We start from the raw sequence: 19,294 nt of genomic DNA, 5'->3' as shown, positions 1-19,294 counted from the left end.
AAACGATCCTCTAACTCTTTCATTGGAACCACAATCTGATCCCTCAGTTTACTGTTTCTTGGCCAGAACTCCCCTTATTTTGAGAGTTATCTCACTTCATGGGTCTCCTCCTGCTTTGAATTACTCTTTATATTATTGGTTTAGATTCCTGGACTCCTGCTTTAAGAGCCTTTGCTGGACCAGCACATACAGGTTGCTTGAAACTTAGCTTTACACCCTTACTCTACCTCTTTGGATTCTTGCCTCCCCCTTCTTGAGGAGAATGTGCTAGATGGGGCATGTGGATGTTTAGAACAGTTGGCTCTTAACTGACATTCTGGTGTTAAATATAATTGCTGTATGCTTGATATTATCCTGGTTGCCTGAGTTAGCTAATGAGCCAGATAAACTCTGTTTCTATTTGTTGGAATAAGCGACTTCTGCATGCCTGGACAATGGGGGGCGCTATGTATCTGCAGTTCTATTGTTTGCTCTCCACGTCTAGGCTCTGCCCACTAACTCTTCCTTCTTCACCCAGTAGCCATTTTTTTTCTTCTCCTCCTTTGTACTGAGCACATGTAATGGCTACCTGCTCCTGTTGGGGCTTTCCCACAGAAGCATGTCACACTCACATGTATGTGATGGCATGTTAGAATGCCCACTTGTTATAGGAAAGTTATCTCTTTAGACTAAGGTGACCAGATGGTCACCTTTGTGAACCGGGGGGGTGGGGGTATGTCAGTGGTACAAGACAGTCAAGATAAGAGCGCACTGCCTTCTGGGGCTTGATGTTTCCCGCCCTGTGACAGGGCAGCAAACAGCAAGCCCCAGAAGGCCGTGCTCCTGCGGCCGCATGCGCGGGAGGCTGCCACACTGCCTTGCTCCCCAGAAGACAGTGCAGCAGCCTCCCAAAAATCGGGACAATCTGAAGAACCTGCGGGACGCGGGACAAATTGTTTAAAGGCGGGACTGTCCCGCCAAAAGCGGGATGTCTGGTCAGCCTACTTTAGACTAGGGTTTCTATTTATCTACTTTTCAGCTGGAACAATGCCTGGGATCCAATGTTACTTGGAATAAATGTAAGTTTTCCTTTTTGCATATATTTGACTGGAAGAGCTCCTTTTACTGCACTCATACACAGGGCTGGGCTGATCCATATTCAACCAAATTCCAACACTATTTTCATTTTTACATGATTCTTAGAAGTTCTTCCAAACTTGCAGATGGAGCATTTGCCACACTTTCTAGAGAGAGCTGTTTGTGTGAAACTTGGGGAGGATGCTTTTTGAGGAGGGGATGAAGCTCCACCCTCAAACTCTCCGGGAAGTTCCCAACTGAGATTTGGCAACCTTAACAACACAGATCTTCCCTTGGTTCTTCGGGAAAGATGAGCAATAACCAACACCCAGTTCTTCCAGGCAACAGTATTGTAATAGGCAAAGAATATAGTTCATAAATAAGAAGAGATAAAAATAATAGAAATCCATATTTGTGAAGTTCACACACTGCACATGTGTCATACCCAGATGCAAAAGCATTTCATTAAAGACACTTCTCAGTTTGTATAGTTTTCTCTTATCTAAGCAATAATGCCTTGTACTATTTACTCCTTTTCTTCCCTAGTATTATGCATTCACATGTGACAATTTCAATGTACAACAAAAACTGTCTTAAAATCACATAGTAGTAGCATTTGAGGAAATCACTAAAAATAGAAACTACAACCAGCATTTCCCAGTACCAATTTCCACAATGAACATGATTCACTTTCTCAGCATTCTATTCAGCTGGGAGTTACCCCCTCCTACTTGCATAAATCCTGAATAGCAAGGATTTGACAGGATGAATTTGCATTCTGTTTTCCTTTCCTGGAATTAAATTGGTATTCCTAATAGTTGTTGAACAGCTTACTCATCAAAGAATCAGCAAATCGTTATCTTTTTAAATCCATGTAAAGTTAACTTTCCACTATTCATGTTGTTATGCAATAGTTTTATCAGCTCTCTTGGCAGAAATGAGATTAATTTTATCCAAGATGTCCTATATTACTTATTCCTCAGATGAACTTTATAACCTTAACTACATGATTGCGCAATGAACACCAAACCAGCTATCGAACTATGACTTGCCTTAATGACTAACAGGCTGTTAAGCACACACAATGAAACCAGCGAATAAAGACATTTGGCAAATCTGGTCCACTTAAATGCATTTTATGTTCTAATAGCAAATGACCAAATCTGAGGATACAAATCTGGTGACTGGAGCTGCAAATGGGCAAGACAGAGTTTTCTACAAACTGGATTAACGCCCCAGCTTTGTAGAAAAATCTGAGATCTAAAAAGAAAAAAAATTAAACTCCCAAATGATAAAAGAAGTTCCTGGAGTTTTCAAAAACAGATTCTTCAGTGACTGTTGCTAGGCAGCCACAGTATTCCAATGCTTGGATTCCGTGAGTAAAAGGTAAGGGGAGAGGGCAGGGACTTTCCAAAGGTTGTTTTGGCCTTCAAATGAATACTTTTTAGAGCCAGGCCTGTCAGCAACCACTGGGTGACTTGACACCACCCAAGTTACTTAGGCCTGGCTGCTTGCTACTCTTGAACAACAGCCACCCTATAAAGCAGTCACAGCTTCAGAGTAGGGTCTATGAGGCCCAGGTTTGAATCCCCATCAGGGGCATATATGCCATGGGGACATAGGGAGTCAAATGTCCCTGGGCGCCCCCCCATTTGGTCACATGGGGGGGCATAAAAAATTCAGGTTCATTTGTGTGTGTGTGTTTTTTTTAGTGTTTTTCTGTTTTTGGTCTGCAGGAGGCGCAGTTTTTAGGCTAGCAGCACCAGAATTTCAGGGATTTCTCCGGGAGACTCTCCTAATGATACCACCCAGGTTTGGTGAGATTTGGTGCGATTTGGTTCAGAGATTTGGTTCAGGTGCAGTTATGGGCTCCCATAGGGGGTCCCTCCATCCCCCCTTGTTTCCAATGGGAGCTAATAGGAGATGGGGGCTACACCTTTGAGGGTCCATAGCTTTGGACCCCCTGAACCAATCTTCACCAAACCTGGGTGGTATCATCAGGAGAGTCTCCTAAAGATACCCTGAAAGTTTGGTACTGCTACGTTAACAATTGCACCCCTGACAGCAGGCATTCCCCCCCCCCCGCAAATTTCCCCAGGTTCTCCTTTTAAATCCACCCCCTTCGGCATGGATTTAAAGGGAGAATCTGAGGTCCTCAGTTTAAACATTGAAAGTGATGCTGTTTCAGGGTGGGGTGAATCCACCCCAAAGCAGCATCACTTTCAATGTTGTTTTAACTGGGCACCCCAGATTCTCCCTTTAAGGTGGATTTAAAAGAAGAACCTGGGCTCCCTAGTTTAAACACCATTGAAAGTGATGCTGTTTGGGGTGGATTCCGCTGGAGGTTTTTTGTAAGAGATGATGCTGACATTTGGTAAATGTTTTGCTGGGGGTGATTTGTGAGAGATTTACATGCTTAATACCCACTTGCACTGGCTTGCAGCTGTTTCTCAGGCTAACAACCTACCTCATAGGGTTGGTGTGAGGACAAAATTAGGAAAGAGAGTTGGTGGGGAAAGAGCTATATATGTTTTGCTGGGGGTTGGAGGTGTTTTGTGAGTGGTGCAAAAAAATCATTGTTTGGTCGTGGTAGGGGAGGGTCCATACTGGGGGGGAGGAGCCAAACTCAGGTTTTGTCCCCGGGCTCCAGTTTACCTAGATACACCTAAACACCTAGTTTGCCTGGATCCCCATCTTGCTGTGAAAGCTCACTAGGTGATCTGGAGCCAGGCCAGTGAAGGCTGGAGATCCCTTGGAGTTACAGCTAATCTCCAGATGAAAGAGATAAATTCCCCTGAAGAAAATGGTTGTTCTGGAGCAGGGGTAGGGAACCTGCGGCTCTCCAGATGTTCAGGAACTACAATTCCCATCAGCCCCGGCCAGCATGGCCAATTGGCCATGCTGGCTCTGGAGGGTTGACTCAGTGATATTATACCTTGCTGAGGTTGCTTCTGTCCCCAAATACCATTTCCAACATTCCATCTTCACATCTCCTAACCTGGAGCTGGCAACCCTAAGGGGGGACTGATTTCTGTAGTTGTGAGATCTCCAGAGATTGGGAACCCTAGGAGAGAAGGAAGCAGAAAAAAGGAGGGTGGCTATGGGTATATTCAGGAAAAGAGGAAATAGCGAACGAGGGTTGAAATGAGGTCTCCCCCAAGTTCTTGCGGGTTCCCACTTGTAAAATTATAATAGCTATCTTTTTTTCCATATCGGAACATTCATTACACCAGACAATACAGTCTTATATGTGCAGAAAAGGCAATCCAAGTATGTATCTGCATACCAAGCAAATATTCTTCTCCACCCATTCTGTTTTGTTTTGTCTTTCTCTATAATATCCCAATCTATCTTGTTATAGAATCTGGTCTTGTTTTGCAAGTCATGTGAAGCCAAAATCCAGGATTTCTGGACATTAACACTTGAAACCAGAGTGCCATCAGGATGGTACTAATATAACACTTGGATTCCCCAAGACTTTTAAGGACCACTCTATCCCAGAGGTGTAGGTCCAAGGGGATGGGGGCGCATGATGCACCAGGCGTGCACTCCTTTCGGGGCGTGGCAAGGGTGTTCCAGGGGCATTCCGGGGCGAGACAAGGACGGAAAACGCACCAGTGCACCAGGCGTTTCCCCCTTGCTACACCTCTGCCCTACCTCCATGCATACATGGGCGCATTGTGTGGACTTTTTAGATTCCTATTCTGGGGCCATGTTCAACATTATTTAAGTAAATGTGCAATGTTGGCTGGATATATATTTTGATGCCCATTTAGGCTGTTATGAGTGACTACAGCTGGATCTGGACTAATCTCAACAATGTAACTTACTCCTCCATACATTATACAGGAAGGTTAAACGGCTGAAAGAGTAAGGCTATGCCTTAGTGGTCGGATACAGCAATGTGAGAGGTATGCCTCAGTGACCGTGAAGAACAATGTAAGTCGCTGTGGGTCGCTGTGGGGAGAAAAGTGGGGCAGAAACGAATTAAATAAAACTAGTTTGACTTTCCCCTCACCCGCATTGTAAGGATCCTATAAAACGGAAATCAGAGGCCAGGAGTAAAGAAAAGGGGTGAGGTCGGAAACTTCGTGTAACAAGTAACACTTTCTCAACCCCACCCGATCGATCAATAGGCAGAAAAACCTCCCCCACTCTGACGTGACCAGACTTCGTTCCCTTCCCACGATTCGCCGACCAACTGGAACCGGGGAGGCGCGGCGCGCCACTGCCCCCACCCAGCCCCTGCGAAACAACGTTGGTTGTGACGTCAGCAACAGAGCGTTCGGAGCCCTGTGGCAGAGACTGGACCAGACCATGTCCAACATGAAGGGGGACGCACGGGCTGAAAGACTTCTAGGCGAAGCTCGTCGGGCCTTTCTAAAAGTAGTGTGTCCCGAAGGACACTTGGATACAAGTGCTTAGCAAACCAAGTTTGCCCTAAGCAGCGTCGTTGGATAATTTCTTTCAAAAATTATTTAAAAAAAACCCCTCGAATGTGCAGTTGGGAGCTTCCGGTTGCGTCAGAGCCGGCAAGAGGTAAGAGTGCTACCCTTTGAGGCTTCGTTCCGCAGAAGCCGCGTGCGTGTACTACGGAGGCTCTGCGAGGGCAGCGCGATTATGTATCCAAGCCCCGCTCGCTCCCTGTGCTCGGCCCTCCCTACTTTCTGCTGCGCCTCGTCCCTGCTCCGCCGGTCTCCCGTGCCGATGAAGAGAGCCCTCTCCCCGCCTGCCCTGCTCGCCGCTTCCTCTTCCACCGCTGCCGCCTCTCTCTGCGGTTGCTCCGTTGCGGGTCGGGGGGCTGCCAGTCCTCAAGTGGGTGAGTAGTTAGAAGTTCCTTCGGCAAATCCGAGGATGGAGCGCCGCATTGGGAATCTTAGATGTAGGTGGCAAGGAGAGGGGCATTCATGGAGCCGAAGCTAGAAGGGCAGGCAGCCCGTTAGTCGCTGACTTTTATAAAGCCTCTTCGGCTTGGGATGATAGACCCCATCTAATACCTAAGCCATCCAACAACCTTGTGAGATAGGCTACTGCCATGTTACGCGTTGTTCAAGCGGAGATTTTAAGTTATGCTTTTCGGATTCGGGTCAACTCCTAGAATGACTGTTCTTTGGGATGCTGTCCAGACTCCCCAGTGTCCTGCTCCCATGTTGATCGAAGATTCAGGGCTTGCCGGATGCAAATTCTCCAGACGGGGCGTTTGAGTTACTAACAGGCCTACTATTCATTCATTGACTTAATGATGACCTCGTTTTCAAATATGGACAAGGCTTCTAATTCCAGGGGTGTTTGTCTGCAGCAGCAAAAATAAACAGGAAGGTTGTGGCATTTTAAATACTAACAGGATTTTTATTCCAGTGTAAATGTTTGTGTAGCTGGTTCTGGGATATGAAACTGGAATAAAAATGTGTTGGTCTTTACGGTACCACAGGACTCTTGGTTTGTTCTCTTAGTAAGGCAATGTTCTTGGTCTAACTACCTTATTGAGATAGGATTCACACTCCTCTGGGTTACCTGGCCAGATGCTGAAAGAAGCATTATCTGTTCTGCCATTTTAGCGTCCCTTGGGCATATTTAGAGGGGAGGTCTGCTAAAGACCCTGCTAATGAATTATCAATGTGCATTTGTGTCTGGCAGTGTGGAACAAACTGTTTGTTCCTCTTGCGTTTTATCCTGCCTTTGAGCCACAGTCTGGTTCCCAGAGTGACTAATACATTCCAGTGAGGTTGCCTTATTAGCCTGTGGTAGCAAAACCTCCCAAAAAAGCCCACTTTTTTCAGGAGCATCTGGTGAAGTTGGCTGATGCTCAAGGAAGCTAAGGTGTTATGCAATGTTTCTTTGGTTGCTTTTAAAGCTGCAAGTGACACTAGGAATCCAGTAATTAAAAAAAGGTTCTTCGCAAGATCCAGCAAAATGGAAAGATGGTGTTCTCCGCAAAGGCCTAGTAATATTCTCCTGTGAGGCTTCTTTTAAATCCTACGGAAACTTGGGAATTCATGTCTGAAGTGGATAAATATGTGCCATAATTGTGCTGGCTGCTCAGAGAATTAAGTAAAATTTGTTTTTCAGAACATAGGAGATGGAGACCATTGTGATAAGCCTACAATGTGGTCCTTTTCATTATATTATGTCAGCTGATTCGCGTATGAAATGAGTATGTTCTTATATTATTTTAAACATGCCATCAGAGATACTAGTCCTCACTGGCTTTTTAAGACTTTGTTTTTTAAAACAGTTTTTTAAAAGTGGGGAAGGAGGGTGACAGAAATTATCTGAGATCACTTGAACTTTTTATGAAAATTACTTGGCTTTCTGTACCTCTGCTTTCTTTTCTTAGTTCTTCATCGAAGTTGAATTTTTGTCTTTACTCAGAGTTTTTGAACCAGGGATCACCTATCTGAAACCATCCGCAAAGTAGTGTATTTTCAAAAGTTTTAATTTAAAACCACAAATATTTTCTTTGTTCCTCCACCCCAGGTCTAATTAGTCTGAATCAAAGAACCTTGTGTACTTATTGGGGTCAAACTAAACAAAGTGTGAAACACCTGTGATTGGGTAAATATTTGACCTCAAGAAGCTCTGAAGATTTTATGGTTCAGACTTGAAAGTACAAATAAATAAATAGCTGTGGAGGTCAAAGGGATTTGGTTTGGGGCCATGGGGGGGGGGGGTCAAGCTCCACACTGTATTTTTGATGTAAATCACACACCCCTCCTTCCAAGCTGCCAGTGCCATAATATTGAGGCAAATAACACTAAGTAGAGAGAAGCTTATTATGGCCATCTGAAGGAAAGCACACTTATAGTAGAAGGGTGAAATTATCTTGTTTCTTAGCATCACATTTTCATCTGAATTCTATGCTTCCTCTGTATGCCATTAACAGCATCTTAAAGAGACAGGCAGTATAGTTTTTTTGTGTCCATTCTCTCTTCAAGATTGGCCCTCAGACCTAGGCCTTGACAAATTTCCAAGGTACTTTCTACTGTGGAACAGCTCTTAAGAACATGTGTACTTTCATCCTACAAACAAGATGCATGAGTTTTATCCTCAAGAGATCCTTCTAGATCAAGTGTAAGAGTTTGAAAAACTTGATATGGAAAAACGTGTGGCCATAGCAGTGATACTACTTGTCTGTTGCTGTAACTGTGACTATTTGATGCTTCGCTGCAGCAGTCCAAAATGTCGCTCAGTGCATTCTTAGGATAACTTAGGATAGGTATTCTCTGGTGACTTCTTGACAGTTTCAAAAGCAGGTTTGGAATAGACATGCTCAAATCTTTTGTGGGTTTCAGTTAGTTGCTGCTGTCATAGATGTCTGGGTATTTCTAAACTTAAATACGCGTGTGGGAGATGTTCTCTCTCCCCCAAGCAATGAGTCATGCTTGAGAATCTGTCCTTTTGGAGCAGAGGCTCTTGTCATTTTCTCACCCACGTCGCAGTGTAATTGTAGAAGAACAAGTAGTTCTAGTGGGTTTTTTTACACCCATGATGTAATAGAAGAAAGTGAAAGCATTCTTAAACAGAGCTGCTTTCTTGAATCCTTGTACTTGCATACAGAAAAAGCTTAATAATTGGTGCTGTGCCCAGGGTGGAACTGTGTAGGATCCCAAGGACCTCATTAATCCTTCCCTCAAAAAAAAAAAAAGGCCAAGTACCAGATAATACCTATACATGTGTTATAGTTTTAGGATACTCTATTCTAACCCATGTGGTTAGAAGCCACACCGACCCCTATGAAATAAATGCTTTTCAGCCAGAGGCATAGCTCCAAGGGGACCGGGGGGTGCGTGACCCTGTGGGGGTGGAGCGTGGCAGGGCGGGGCGGGGGCAGAGGATGCACCAGGTGCTTTTCCCACTTGCTACACCTCTGTTTTCAGAAATTCAGTGGACTCCAACTATGGTCCACTGGTCCACCATGGAGTCATATACACATCTTAAGGTTTGTCATCTAACTGCTCCATTTCAGTGGTGTAGTGCTTGAGGGCGGTGGATTCTTATCTGGAGAAGTGAGGTTGATTCCCCACCCCTTGAAGCCTGCTGAGTGACGTTGGCCCTGTCGCAGTTCTCTCAGAACTCTCTCAGCTCATGCAAGGGCTGGCAATGGCAAACCCCTCCAAACGCTTTTTGCCTTGAAAAACCCTACTGGGGTTGCCATAAGTCATCTGTGACTTGATGGGCCTTTTGACCACCATAGCATTGTGACATTTTAAGTAGTAGTTATTTGGAAATCTTGTTAGACTTGTTTAAGTTGCCTTACATCTTTGTATAACTATATAAGTCTTTTTTTTAAAAAAAAAGTACTCCCCATAAAATGTTACTGTATTTTATTGACCTTGACAGTGGTATGGCAACCTTCACAAGAAATGCTTGGTTGATTATGTAAATCTCAACTGACTGAGCTGAACAAGCTACTCACATTGCATCAGAGTTATTGAGCAACTTGCACTAAACTTCATAGGCATGATTAAGCCACTTTTCTATTCTGGTTCAATATTCCGTTTGCTTCAAGGTTGAGTGGAAGTAGCTCTATGGGTCCTGGAAGAGTTCCAGACAATTTATTGCCTAAGTTCCGCTTGTAGACCACTGAGCTTGCTACAGAAGTCTTTGACCGGCTCTTTCTGGAGCACAGTTTGATCTTCAAGGCTGTGCATATGATGTCGGGACAGTTCTGCTTCACTTGCTGCAATGCGTGTGGTTGCTGAAGCTCATGTTCCAGCATTGGGGTTCATGTGCTGTAGCTGTATACAGAGGTTATCTGTGTAGGGGAAAAGGTAGTTTGGATCAAGTTGCAAATAGTGTAGTTGCACCCGTTCAAAAAAACTCCCACTTAAGGCTTTGAATCAGTGCAGCAATACTGGAGGACACCAGTGGCAATTAAAGGAAGCATCATTATTGAACTTGCTGCTGTACATGAGGCAAGCATCACTGACACACTGGCATTGTTCAAACCCACAAAGGAGATGGACGGCAGGTTTTTTGATTACTCATTTTTATGTCACTTAGTTGCTAGTATACTTGAAGAAGAGAAGAAGAGTTTGGGTTTATATCCCCCCTTTCTCTCCAGTAGGAGACTCAAAGTGGCTTCCAATCTCTTTTCCCTTCCCTCCTCACAACAAACACCCTGTGAGGTGGGTGGGGCTGAGAGAGCTCAGAAGAACTGTGACTAGTCCAAGGTCACCCAGCTGGCATGTGTTGGAGTGCACAGGCTAATCTGAATTCCCCAGATAAGCCTCCACAGCTGGTGTGCAGAGCGGGGAATCAAACCTGGTTCCTCCAGATTAGAATGCACTGCTCTTAACCGCTACGTACGTTGCTGGTGTACATAATCAGTATAAATGATTATGTGATAGGAGGCTATTGAAGATGCCCCTAGGATCAATCTTTCAGGGTTTTTTCCCTTGAGATATATTTTAATACCCTAAAGTCTTCCTTTCAGTCTACAAGTCCTGTCTTGTAACTCCATGTTTGATAAGCATTCTTAAGTACTGCATCGTAAATGATTCCTGAGTTGATTGTTTATCTAAATCCACCAGTGTGGATAGTGGTAGAGTACCAGGTTTCTGTGTTTACAGTAATCCTGAATAGTTTGTTATACATGTGTTTTAGAAGAACTCAATATGCCCTCATAAGGTCTATTACTGCTCTTCATCACAAAAAACAATCACTGGTCTTCAGCTGTTGAGTCCCATTTTAGTGGGCCATTCCAGGGTCAGAGCTGTCATTTTATTTATTCTTAGTGCAGTGCACATTTTTTTTCTTGGATGGAGAAAGGAAGAGAAATGTACATGTTAAAAGTAGGTCATATGCTCCAATTTAAAGTTAAAGCTGATCTCACCCTCACCGCCCTGCCCATGTTGAACTATATTTCCTTCAGTAGCCATCCTTCAAAAGCCAGAACACACAGGCCAGTTCTGGCTGTGTCGGTACTTTCTGTTTCCTCCAGCCTATCAGTAAATGCAGACTCATTCAGGGTACTGTAAACTTGGAGGAATGCAATTAAAAGATCATTGATAAAGAAATCTCCATAAGCGAGTCATGAAGGTGAAGAGGCATGCTAGAGGTCAGTTGCCTATGATAGTTTATACAGCGTTCAGTCAAAAATGTTGCAGCTTCAAGGTTATGTGGTGGCATCACAGAAATTGTAAATGGCAGCTGAGAATTTTTGTTGCTGAGTGGAAGCTTTCCTTGAAAGTTTCCCTTTCAAAAAATAAATTCTTAGGTCTCTTGAGCACGTAAGGCTCATGCAGATTCTGTGGAAGTACTAAATTAAAATTTCAGAAATGCAAAGTAAAAAGGCGCACAGGCATATATTTCCTTCATGGGCCGAAGCTGCCACAGATCAGATCTACTGAGTGATTCACCACGTGGCAAACCCATAATCAGAGCCAGTCTGGATTTTTTTGTTTTGTTTTAAGCATTGCTGAATGACAGTTAATTATGGCAATAGTCTGAGACATTTCCTGCAAGTTAGAAGTGTTGTTGCAAGAGGCCACTAGGTGTCACCACTGGACCACTTTAGCAAACATAAGGGAGCTCACGTGACTTGGGAGGCTATTAATTGTGCCTGCGCTTCACCATTAGATGTGTTTACTGTTAACGCTGATGTGGTCTTCCAGTTTTTCAGGTGTGTATGCAACATTAACATTGTTGATCAATGCTTATTTGAAAAATTGCAAAGCTTGCTGTCTGCAACCCTTTGAATGTTGGCAAGTTTGCACGGGTATGCTTGGACATCATTTTATTCCGTTTTAACTTTTCTCCAGGAACTGCTAGACAAAAAAAGATTTACAGTGGACCACTATGTTCTTGTATCATAGGAAACACGGTCATAAATAAGCAGTAAGACCTGTTTTCTTTGTTTTAAATGTGAGAATGGGTAGATTGTATGGTATGAAGACTTTAAAACTACAGTACGACTGCATGTTCCTCCCCCATTGTTCATGTCCTTGAACTTGCTTTAATAGAGGAGCCACAGAAAAATGCCTTTGTACAAAAGGCCAGTTTCCCCTTGAGGACAAGTTGGCAAACCTTGTCAACAAACAGCTGTTCAGTCAAGATAAAGCTGCTGAAGGTATTAAATCAAACTGCCAGCTCTTTACGATGGTAGGAAGTGCCGAGGACTCCGTTGGCATGATGACTTGATATGGTAAAATCTGTTCTTCTGGGAGATTTGGCTTATCAGTCACGAGAGCAGTGGAATCAGCGGCGACTGTTCCATAATCTGAATTCACAGGCATAAATTAAAGCTCTCCTGAAGTCAGAAAACGAAAAATGGTATCGCTTTTCCGACAATGAATCCAAATGCTTTTTAGCAGTCGTTATCTTTGGATCTGGTCTCTCCTTATATCTTAGATGTGGCTCTAGATTCCCACTCTCTGCTCCTCAGGTTACAGCAGGTGTTTGAAAATTAGCTCTGTCATGCTCTCACAAACATTATTGTTGCTATTTTATCTTGTAGAACATTCTTTCATCATCTAGAGTCGCTCCCCCCCCCCTTTTTTTTCCCTCCTTCCTCAGTGGGTGGAAGTGAATGGGAACAGCTATGCTGTTTTCTTGTTTGTAAACTGATGCTGCACAAATGAATAGAACAGAACATTCATGACTTGTTTGGGCCCCTGTCTGGTGGGGGGGGGGGGTAAACTCTTGCGTCATCAAACTTGGCAGGTGTGAAGGATTACATAAACTACCAGTCAGTTTAGTAAGAAGCTGCTGTTTTTTGTTTACTTTTCACACATTTAGAATATTGTACTATTGGCACAAATAGCTGCATTGTGCAGTCTGGTGGGAAATGTCTGACATGTGACAAGCTACTTTGGGATGTCAAATAAACCGAGGCTTAACAATCAGCTGAAGGAAGGTTCCGTTTCTCAGAACTCTGCTGTAGAACTGAGTGGATTCTGATGAGGGATAATCCCATTATGAAAGCAGTAATAACTGGTCTGATGTTCCATGACAGATAACAATGAAGTTGGGAGTTAGATTTTCATAAAAAGAGGGAAATTGTGCATACCCATCTCATAGCCTTCATGACAAACAATTGAGACTTTGTGGCTCTGTGCTGTAATGTGTACTAACTGATCGATTCAAAACATATTACTAGTTCAATAAAGATTTGCCCTTACAAGGATCAGATCAGCATATTTTCCTTTTCGCTGCTGTGGATTCCTTTTCAGTGTTACTGAACTTAGGCCTCTCATTACATACAAAGGGGCATTTTGAAGTGTGGCAGCACCATAGGAAATGAATCCAAAAAATTGGTATAGTGGAAATAGATCGTTTTTGTTTGCTGTCCTCTTATTTTTGTTTGGCTACATTGGTAACTTTTAGTATGAAGCTTAAGGTAATTCTGAGCTGACTGGTCTTGAAGTTTTTTGATGGTCAAGTATGCTTGCTTTAGGGTACCACGAGGTGGAGAACCCCCTGGTGTTATTCCTGCACACAAATGACAAGTGAGAAGTTATCCTGCAGCCTTTCTTTTCATACTTTCCCAGATAAGCCAGTATTCCAGGCTAATTTTTTGAGATTGTGGTGTAGTAAGGACTTTGTGGCAGTGTTGGAACAGTGTTTGAATGAGGAATAGAATATTGATGTCCTGTTTTGGGGAAGCCAGGTCCATTTAACTCATGGGACAAACCAATTTCATAGCTTGACATGGGTCAGTGGTTCTACTAGGTTAGGACAACATAGGAAAGGACCTCATTCACGCTTTTATTAATATTTTCCTATCACTGCTTATAACTAGCCAGCACCACTGTCAGCAACTGCTATCCACTTAGGCCCTTTCCGCACATGCAGAGTAATGTACTTTCAATCCACTTTCACAATTGTTTGTAAGTGGATTTTGCTATTCCACACACTAAAGTTTAGCAGCAAAGTGCATTGAAAGTGGACTGAAAGTGCATTATTGTGCATGTGCAGAAGGAGCCTTAGAAATGGCATTTCAAACTGATGGTAAAAATATTGTCTGAAACAAAAATATGCAGCTGGAGCTCATCTTCCAACTAAGTGTTTCAAATGAGAGCAGATGCTGCAAGATACAAACAGGACTAATTCTGCATGATTAATAGGAGCAAAAGAGAGCCAAGGTATTTCAGATTCTGTGGTAAACTGATTAAATGTGTTCATGAAGAAGGAAGTGGTAATATCTGGAGTTCCAAATATTAGGAAACAGTTAATTGTAATAGTGAATAGTAATACTTTTTTGTTATTTTATTCGGTACATTTTAGGCCTTATGTTCATACGACTCCAGAGTTGTATGAGTTGCTGGAAATATTCTTCCTGAAAAGCTCAGAACCTTGCAGAACAGCTAACACAGTGTAGCTTGTGATCCCAGCTCCAAAGGAGGTCAGGATGGCCTGTGCTTGTGCTCTTCCGGTGACGGTTCCAGTCCTCTGGAATTGGCTGCCTAGAATAGCATGGTAAATTATAACTTTGGCAGTCTTCATTCAGAAAAGTAAGACTCAAACTGTTCAAATAACATTTGGAAATAGACAAGCTGTTGTATTTCTCCTCTTTTGCTGCAATCTAGCTTGTGTATATAATTGCAAATTGTTTTGATTGCTTTTCAAAAAAGTAGTACATAAATATGTTAAATAGTGTGTATTGTGTTGATCTAGGACTGGGAAACTCCTGAGTTAAGATAGCCAGCCAGTGAAGCTTACTGGCTCAATTTGAGCCAATCGCAATTGTCTTGTGGAAAAGCACGGAACAGGTTCTTCCCATACTATTCTAGTCACAACATTCATTACTCAGAAGGGTGGGATTTTGTGGCACTGCTAGCTCTGATGCCACTGGAGTGACTGCAGTTTTGAATACAGCAGGCTCATGTCTTCCTCTGAAAGAAACCAGATGTTACCCATTCCCTTTTCTCTTTGATGCTGTCAGCAGCCAGCCACTCTGTAGCTGAGCAGAAGAGGGAGCAGAAAGGCCCCTTCGGTTGACCTACTTCAGACATGTTTCTGTTAAGGGCCTTTGTGTCTCTTAATGAGAGAGGCAGGTAACAAAGACATTCCCAGAGACTTTATTATTGCGAAGTCTAGTTAACACATAATGGACATTTTTTTGCAATGATCTGAAGAGAGCACCCATTTGGAAAGTTTACATCTGAATGTTCTGTCTGTCTTGTGAGAAGTATCCTGGGGTTCTGGGATAGGAAGGAGCCATTGTCTTAGTATTTAGATCACTGAGATCATGGTAAATCTACACAATATAGTATACTTTTCTCCTTTATTTTTTCAGGCCACAGTGGTAATTTTTATTGTCAGGAATATAAATGTACAACATCATCCAAAAGACTGAATATTTTGAAGTTTGTCTAAATGTTTGTGCAAACATCCTGCATGGAAACTGTGTAAAACTAACTGGAACATTAGTTTGTTTATTCTGATCTTTGTGGGGAGTGAAGCCTACCCAGCATTAGCAGACCTGGAGTGGGAACTACTCATCCTTGTCTTTGCTGAACTTGCCATTCTTTGTTTCCTTCAGTGTATCCCATGGGCAACAGTACAAGCAGGCTCTACAGCGCTCTCGCAAAGACTTTGAGCAATGGTGCCGTCTCAAAACATCTGGAATACTTGGAACACCCGGATGCTGAATTCCTAGATCCTATAGACCCCAAGGACCTGCTTGAAGAATGTCAAGTGGTGCTTCAGAAACGTCCAGCCCGGTTCCATAGAGACTTTGTGAACCTGCAGGCCAATGTTGCCAAAAGCCACCAACCCATTAGAGTCATGCAGTGGAATATACTTGCTCAAGGTAAAAACCTTAATCAAACTGTTCCTGGCCAAGGAACACTTCACTCAACAAGTAATTAAGCTGTGGGATTCATTACCAATAGGTCTAGTGATGCCTACATACATATGTGGCTTTGAAAAGGAGGGTGAAATCGATCCATGACTCAGGGGCTGACAGTGGCGACTAGCAGGGGTGGCTGAAGGGAGCCTCCATATACTGGAGAAGCAAACCTCTGAATACCAGCACTGGGAGGCAATATCAGGGGAAGGTTGTATCCTGCATGCCCTGGTTGTTGGCTCTCCAAAACAACTGGTTGGATGCTATGTAAAGCAATGTGTTGGGCAGCATGAATCACTGATCTGGACAAGCAGGGCCTCTCATGTGTTTTCTACAGCCTCAAATGGTTACATCATCCACAATTATTGATCATTATATCTGTTTTAGGAGAGGTTGGGTGGAAACTGTTATGCAGGGTTACCCATTGGTGGGTGTGTGCCTCAGAAGTTGAGGATGGAAGACCCAGAAGTAGTAGAATGAATTGTGAGAGGCAGAACCCAGCTTTGCATGTCTCTTTGCATTAAAAAACTTTATAAATAAGGTCTTTCCTGGCTGTGCTGACATTTTGTTTGCACAGATGTTTAACATAGAGGACCATTGCAAAATATGATCCTTCAGCTGTAGTCTGACAGGCTAAGAGTAGAAAAAGAAGAAGAGTTGGATTTGTATCCACAGAGACATTCTGCCACCTCATTTGCCACGTCTTCATTTTCTTGTGAATGTGAACTAGGCTTTATGGTTCTTTCTGCATCAGTCATCCCATCCGAGGCCATTTGCCAAACAGATAAACTGAATACCCCTCCAGTGGGTGAACAAAAATGTCTGAGTTGACACATGCTGATTCTCTGTATGTTGGGCACAAAGCAATCCACAAGTTGCTGTTTGAATTGATGTCGCATTCTTCCCATGAGATGAGCTAGCCTGGTATGTGTGGTAAAAATATTTGAACCTGAAAGTTTACTATGCGTTCTTTCTTTTCAGCTCTTGGGGAAGGCAAAGACAACTTTGTACAGTGCCCTATGGAAGCCCTCAGGTGGGAAGAAAGGAAATGTCTCATTCTCGAAGAGATCCTTGCATACCAACCAGACATCCTGTGTCTTCAAGAAGTGGACCACTATTTTGACACCTTTCAACCACTCCTTAGTCGTCTGGGCTACCAATGTACTTTCTTACCTAAGCCATGGTCTCCATGTTTAGATGTGGAATGTAACAATGGGCCAGATGGCTGTGCCTTGTTCTTTCTTAAAGACCGGTTTACTCTAATCAACAGCGCCAACATGAGGCTGACCGCAATGAAGCTAAAAACCAACCAAGTAGCTATCGCTCAGATACTAAAATGCAATGAAACTGGCAAACTATTCTGCATTGCTGTCACTCACTTGAAAGCACGTAATGGCTGGGAAAGGTTGAGATCAGCGCAAGGTATTGATCTTCTGCAGAAACTGAAAAGTATCACTCAAGAGGCTGAGATCCCTGTCATTGTTTGTGGTGATTTCAATGCTGAGCCCACTGAAGAGGTTTACAAAGAATTCGCAAACTCCAGCCTGAACTTGAATAGTGCTTACAAGCTGCTGAGTGCCGATGGGCTGTCTGAACCCCCATACACGACATGGAAGATCCGACCCTCTGGAGAATGCAGGCACACCCTGGATTATATCTGGTATTCACAACATGCCTTACAAGTGAATGCTGCTCTCAGTCTTCTGACTGAGGAACAAATTGGACCCAACAGGCTACCATCTTTCAATTACCCTTCAGACCATTTGTCTCTAGTATGTGACTTCAGCTTTAGTGAAGATCCTGACAGGCTTTTATAGTTTAAGTTTAATATGAGGGATAAGTTTACTGGGTTAATGCAGTGGCCCTTGCTTCTGAAGACTTTGGGGGATTATTTATGGATAGACAACTAATTTACTTTCAACCACATTCTACAAAGATGCTCTCATTAAGACTTTCCCGTGACAGAAACAAAAATTCTGCTGATTGCCTACTTCAAGAGATGTCTTGGGTATTATTTCTTGTTACAGAGACGAAAGAGAAGCTCCACCAGTATATCATGTTTGAGAACTGATTTCCTAAAAAATACATAGAGCTTAGAGGTCTATGTGTTCTTGCATCATTTTGCCCAACGGTTATGGATTAGGTTCACAAAATGGGCCAAAAAGGTGTCATACTACAACGTTAAGTTATCCTGATTGACCAAGTGTGGGCGACCCAGTTTAGGGCCCATTTAATTCTATACATGCAAACACAATGTAACATGGATTTTACTCAATTAAAATATGCTTGCATTTGTACTTAACTGGTCTCTTTTATTATATAAATTAAGGAAAGGTACTGCAAACATGTTGGCTTTAATTTCTATTTTGGAAAAATAACTTAACCCGCAACCTCAATGCCCTGTTTAGAATCTCATTGAATGTAGAGAACTTTTGTCTAAATACAAATGCGTAGAATTGTGCTGTGACCCATCAAAACAGTGATGTCACACACTGGCTGCAGACCAACTGGTCTTGACGTTAACCGGAGTTAGCATACTTCTGTGGATTAAGCCTCTCCTGTTGCTCTAAAAAGCTGCTTCTCAATTGGATTACATACCTAAGGCACTGTGTCACTCCATGGTGAGGATTCAACTGTTTCAAATTAGGTGAACTTCCACTTTCCTTCCCTCTGCAGCTCTTGTTCATTCTAATTTACCTAAACCATTTGTTATTTCAAGCTTGCTTTCCTTGTTTCCTTGCTGCATCTTTCTAGGAGCAGAAGCAAACACCAGTGCTTAGGAAATGTAGCTCAGGGAGTGACAACCAATACATTTGCTGACCCATAGACCAGCATCTGACCTAAGAGTGTTTGGCCATGGTTGCTAAAAAAAAATCCCTCAGCATCTATATGTAGCGTAATGTGCTGTTCCCCTTGGTTTGAATGTTTTCTGGCCATTCTAGTCCGTGAATGTACCTATTTTCAAAACTCTTACCTACTGAATTGACAATAGTTTGATATTATCTGAACATAATGGATTTGTGAATAGTATTCTGAAGAATTTCAGTGGACAATGGAGAACAAGGTCCAGTTCCTGTACCACTGAGAACCAAGGGCAAGGGTCTTGGTGCATACTAGCTGCATTTGGGAGACACATATGTTTGCTATAGATGTGGTAGATGAAAAAGGCCTAGCAAGCCAATGCTGACTTTTCCCAAAGCCTGCTATTCATGACCTGTCACTACTGGCTTTCCTAATGAGTCAGGAATAGATCTCGGAGCAACATTTTTATGGAAGCTAACTCTGATGGACAGCTCCTTAATACCAGTAGGGCTGAATGCTCATGGACAACTCCCCATTGGAATTGTTTTGGACAACTTAAGTTATTTAATCTTACAATCACAATTACTATAGAAGTAAAAAGAAGAGTTGGATTTATATCCCCCCTTTCCTATAGGAGACTCAAAG

The 19,294-nt window shown here is 42.9% G+C and overlaps 1 protein-coding gene across 3 annotated transcripts; it reads left to right on the top strand.

Moving 5' to 3' along the window:
- Positions 1–5,364: 5,364 nt before the first annotated feature.
- Positions 5,365–18,144, top strand: NOCT (nocturnin). 3 transcript variants are annotated; one of them, XM_048510211.1, is made up of 3 exons: positions 5,365–5,595; positions 15,542–15,811; positions 16,829–18,144. In XM_048510211.1, the coding sequence occupies exons 1-3, from the start codon at positions 5,553–5,555 to the stop codon at positions 17,662–17,664; spliced, it is 1,149 nt and encodes a 382-aa protein (XP_048366168.1). In that variant the 5' UTR covers positions 5,365–5,552; the 3' UTR covers positions 17,665–18,144. The 3 variants fall into 3 exon arrangements, with proteins under 3 accessions (XP_048366168.1, XP_048366166.1, XP_048366167.1); XM_048510209.1 differs by lacking the exon at positions 5,365–5,595 and adding an exon at positions 5,614–5,875; XM_048510210.1 differs by lacking the exon at positions 5,365–5,595 and adding an exon at positions 11,620–11,680.
- The last annotated feature ends 1,150 nt before the right edge of the window (positions 18,145–19,294 follow it).

The sequence above is a fragment of the Sphaerodactylus townsendi genome, linkage group LG10 (assembly GCF_021028975.2).
Source record: "Sphaerodactylus townsendi isolate TG3544 linkage group LG10, MPM_Stown_v2.3, whole genome shotgun sequence".
Classification (NCBI taxonomy): domain Eukaryota; kingdom Metazoa; phylum Chordata; class Lepidosauria; order Squamata; family Sphaerodactylidae; genus Sphaerodactylus; species Sphaerodactylus townsendi.
This window is presented reverse-complemented; position numbering and strand designations above follow the sequence as displayed.

Bases quoted from the DNA above. Each gene is read 5' to 3' on its own strand.
- NOCT (XM_048510209.1), top strand. From the start codon at position 5,677: ATGTATCCAAGCCCCGCTCGCTCCCTGTGCTCGGCCCTCCCTACTTTC. The intron at 5,876-15,541 runs GTGAGTAGTTAG...TGTTTCCTTCAG, and splicing joins GGCTGCCAGTCCTCAAGTGG to TGTATCCCATGGGCAACAGT. The intron at 15,812-16,828 runs GTAAAAACCTTA...CTTTCTTTTCAG, and splicing joins GTGGAATATACTTGCTCAAG to CTCTTGGGGAAGGCAAAGAC.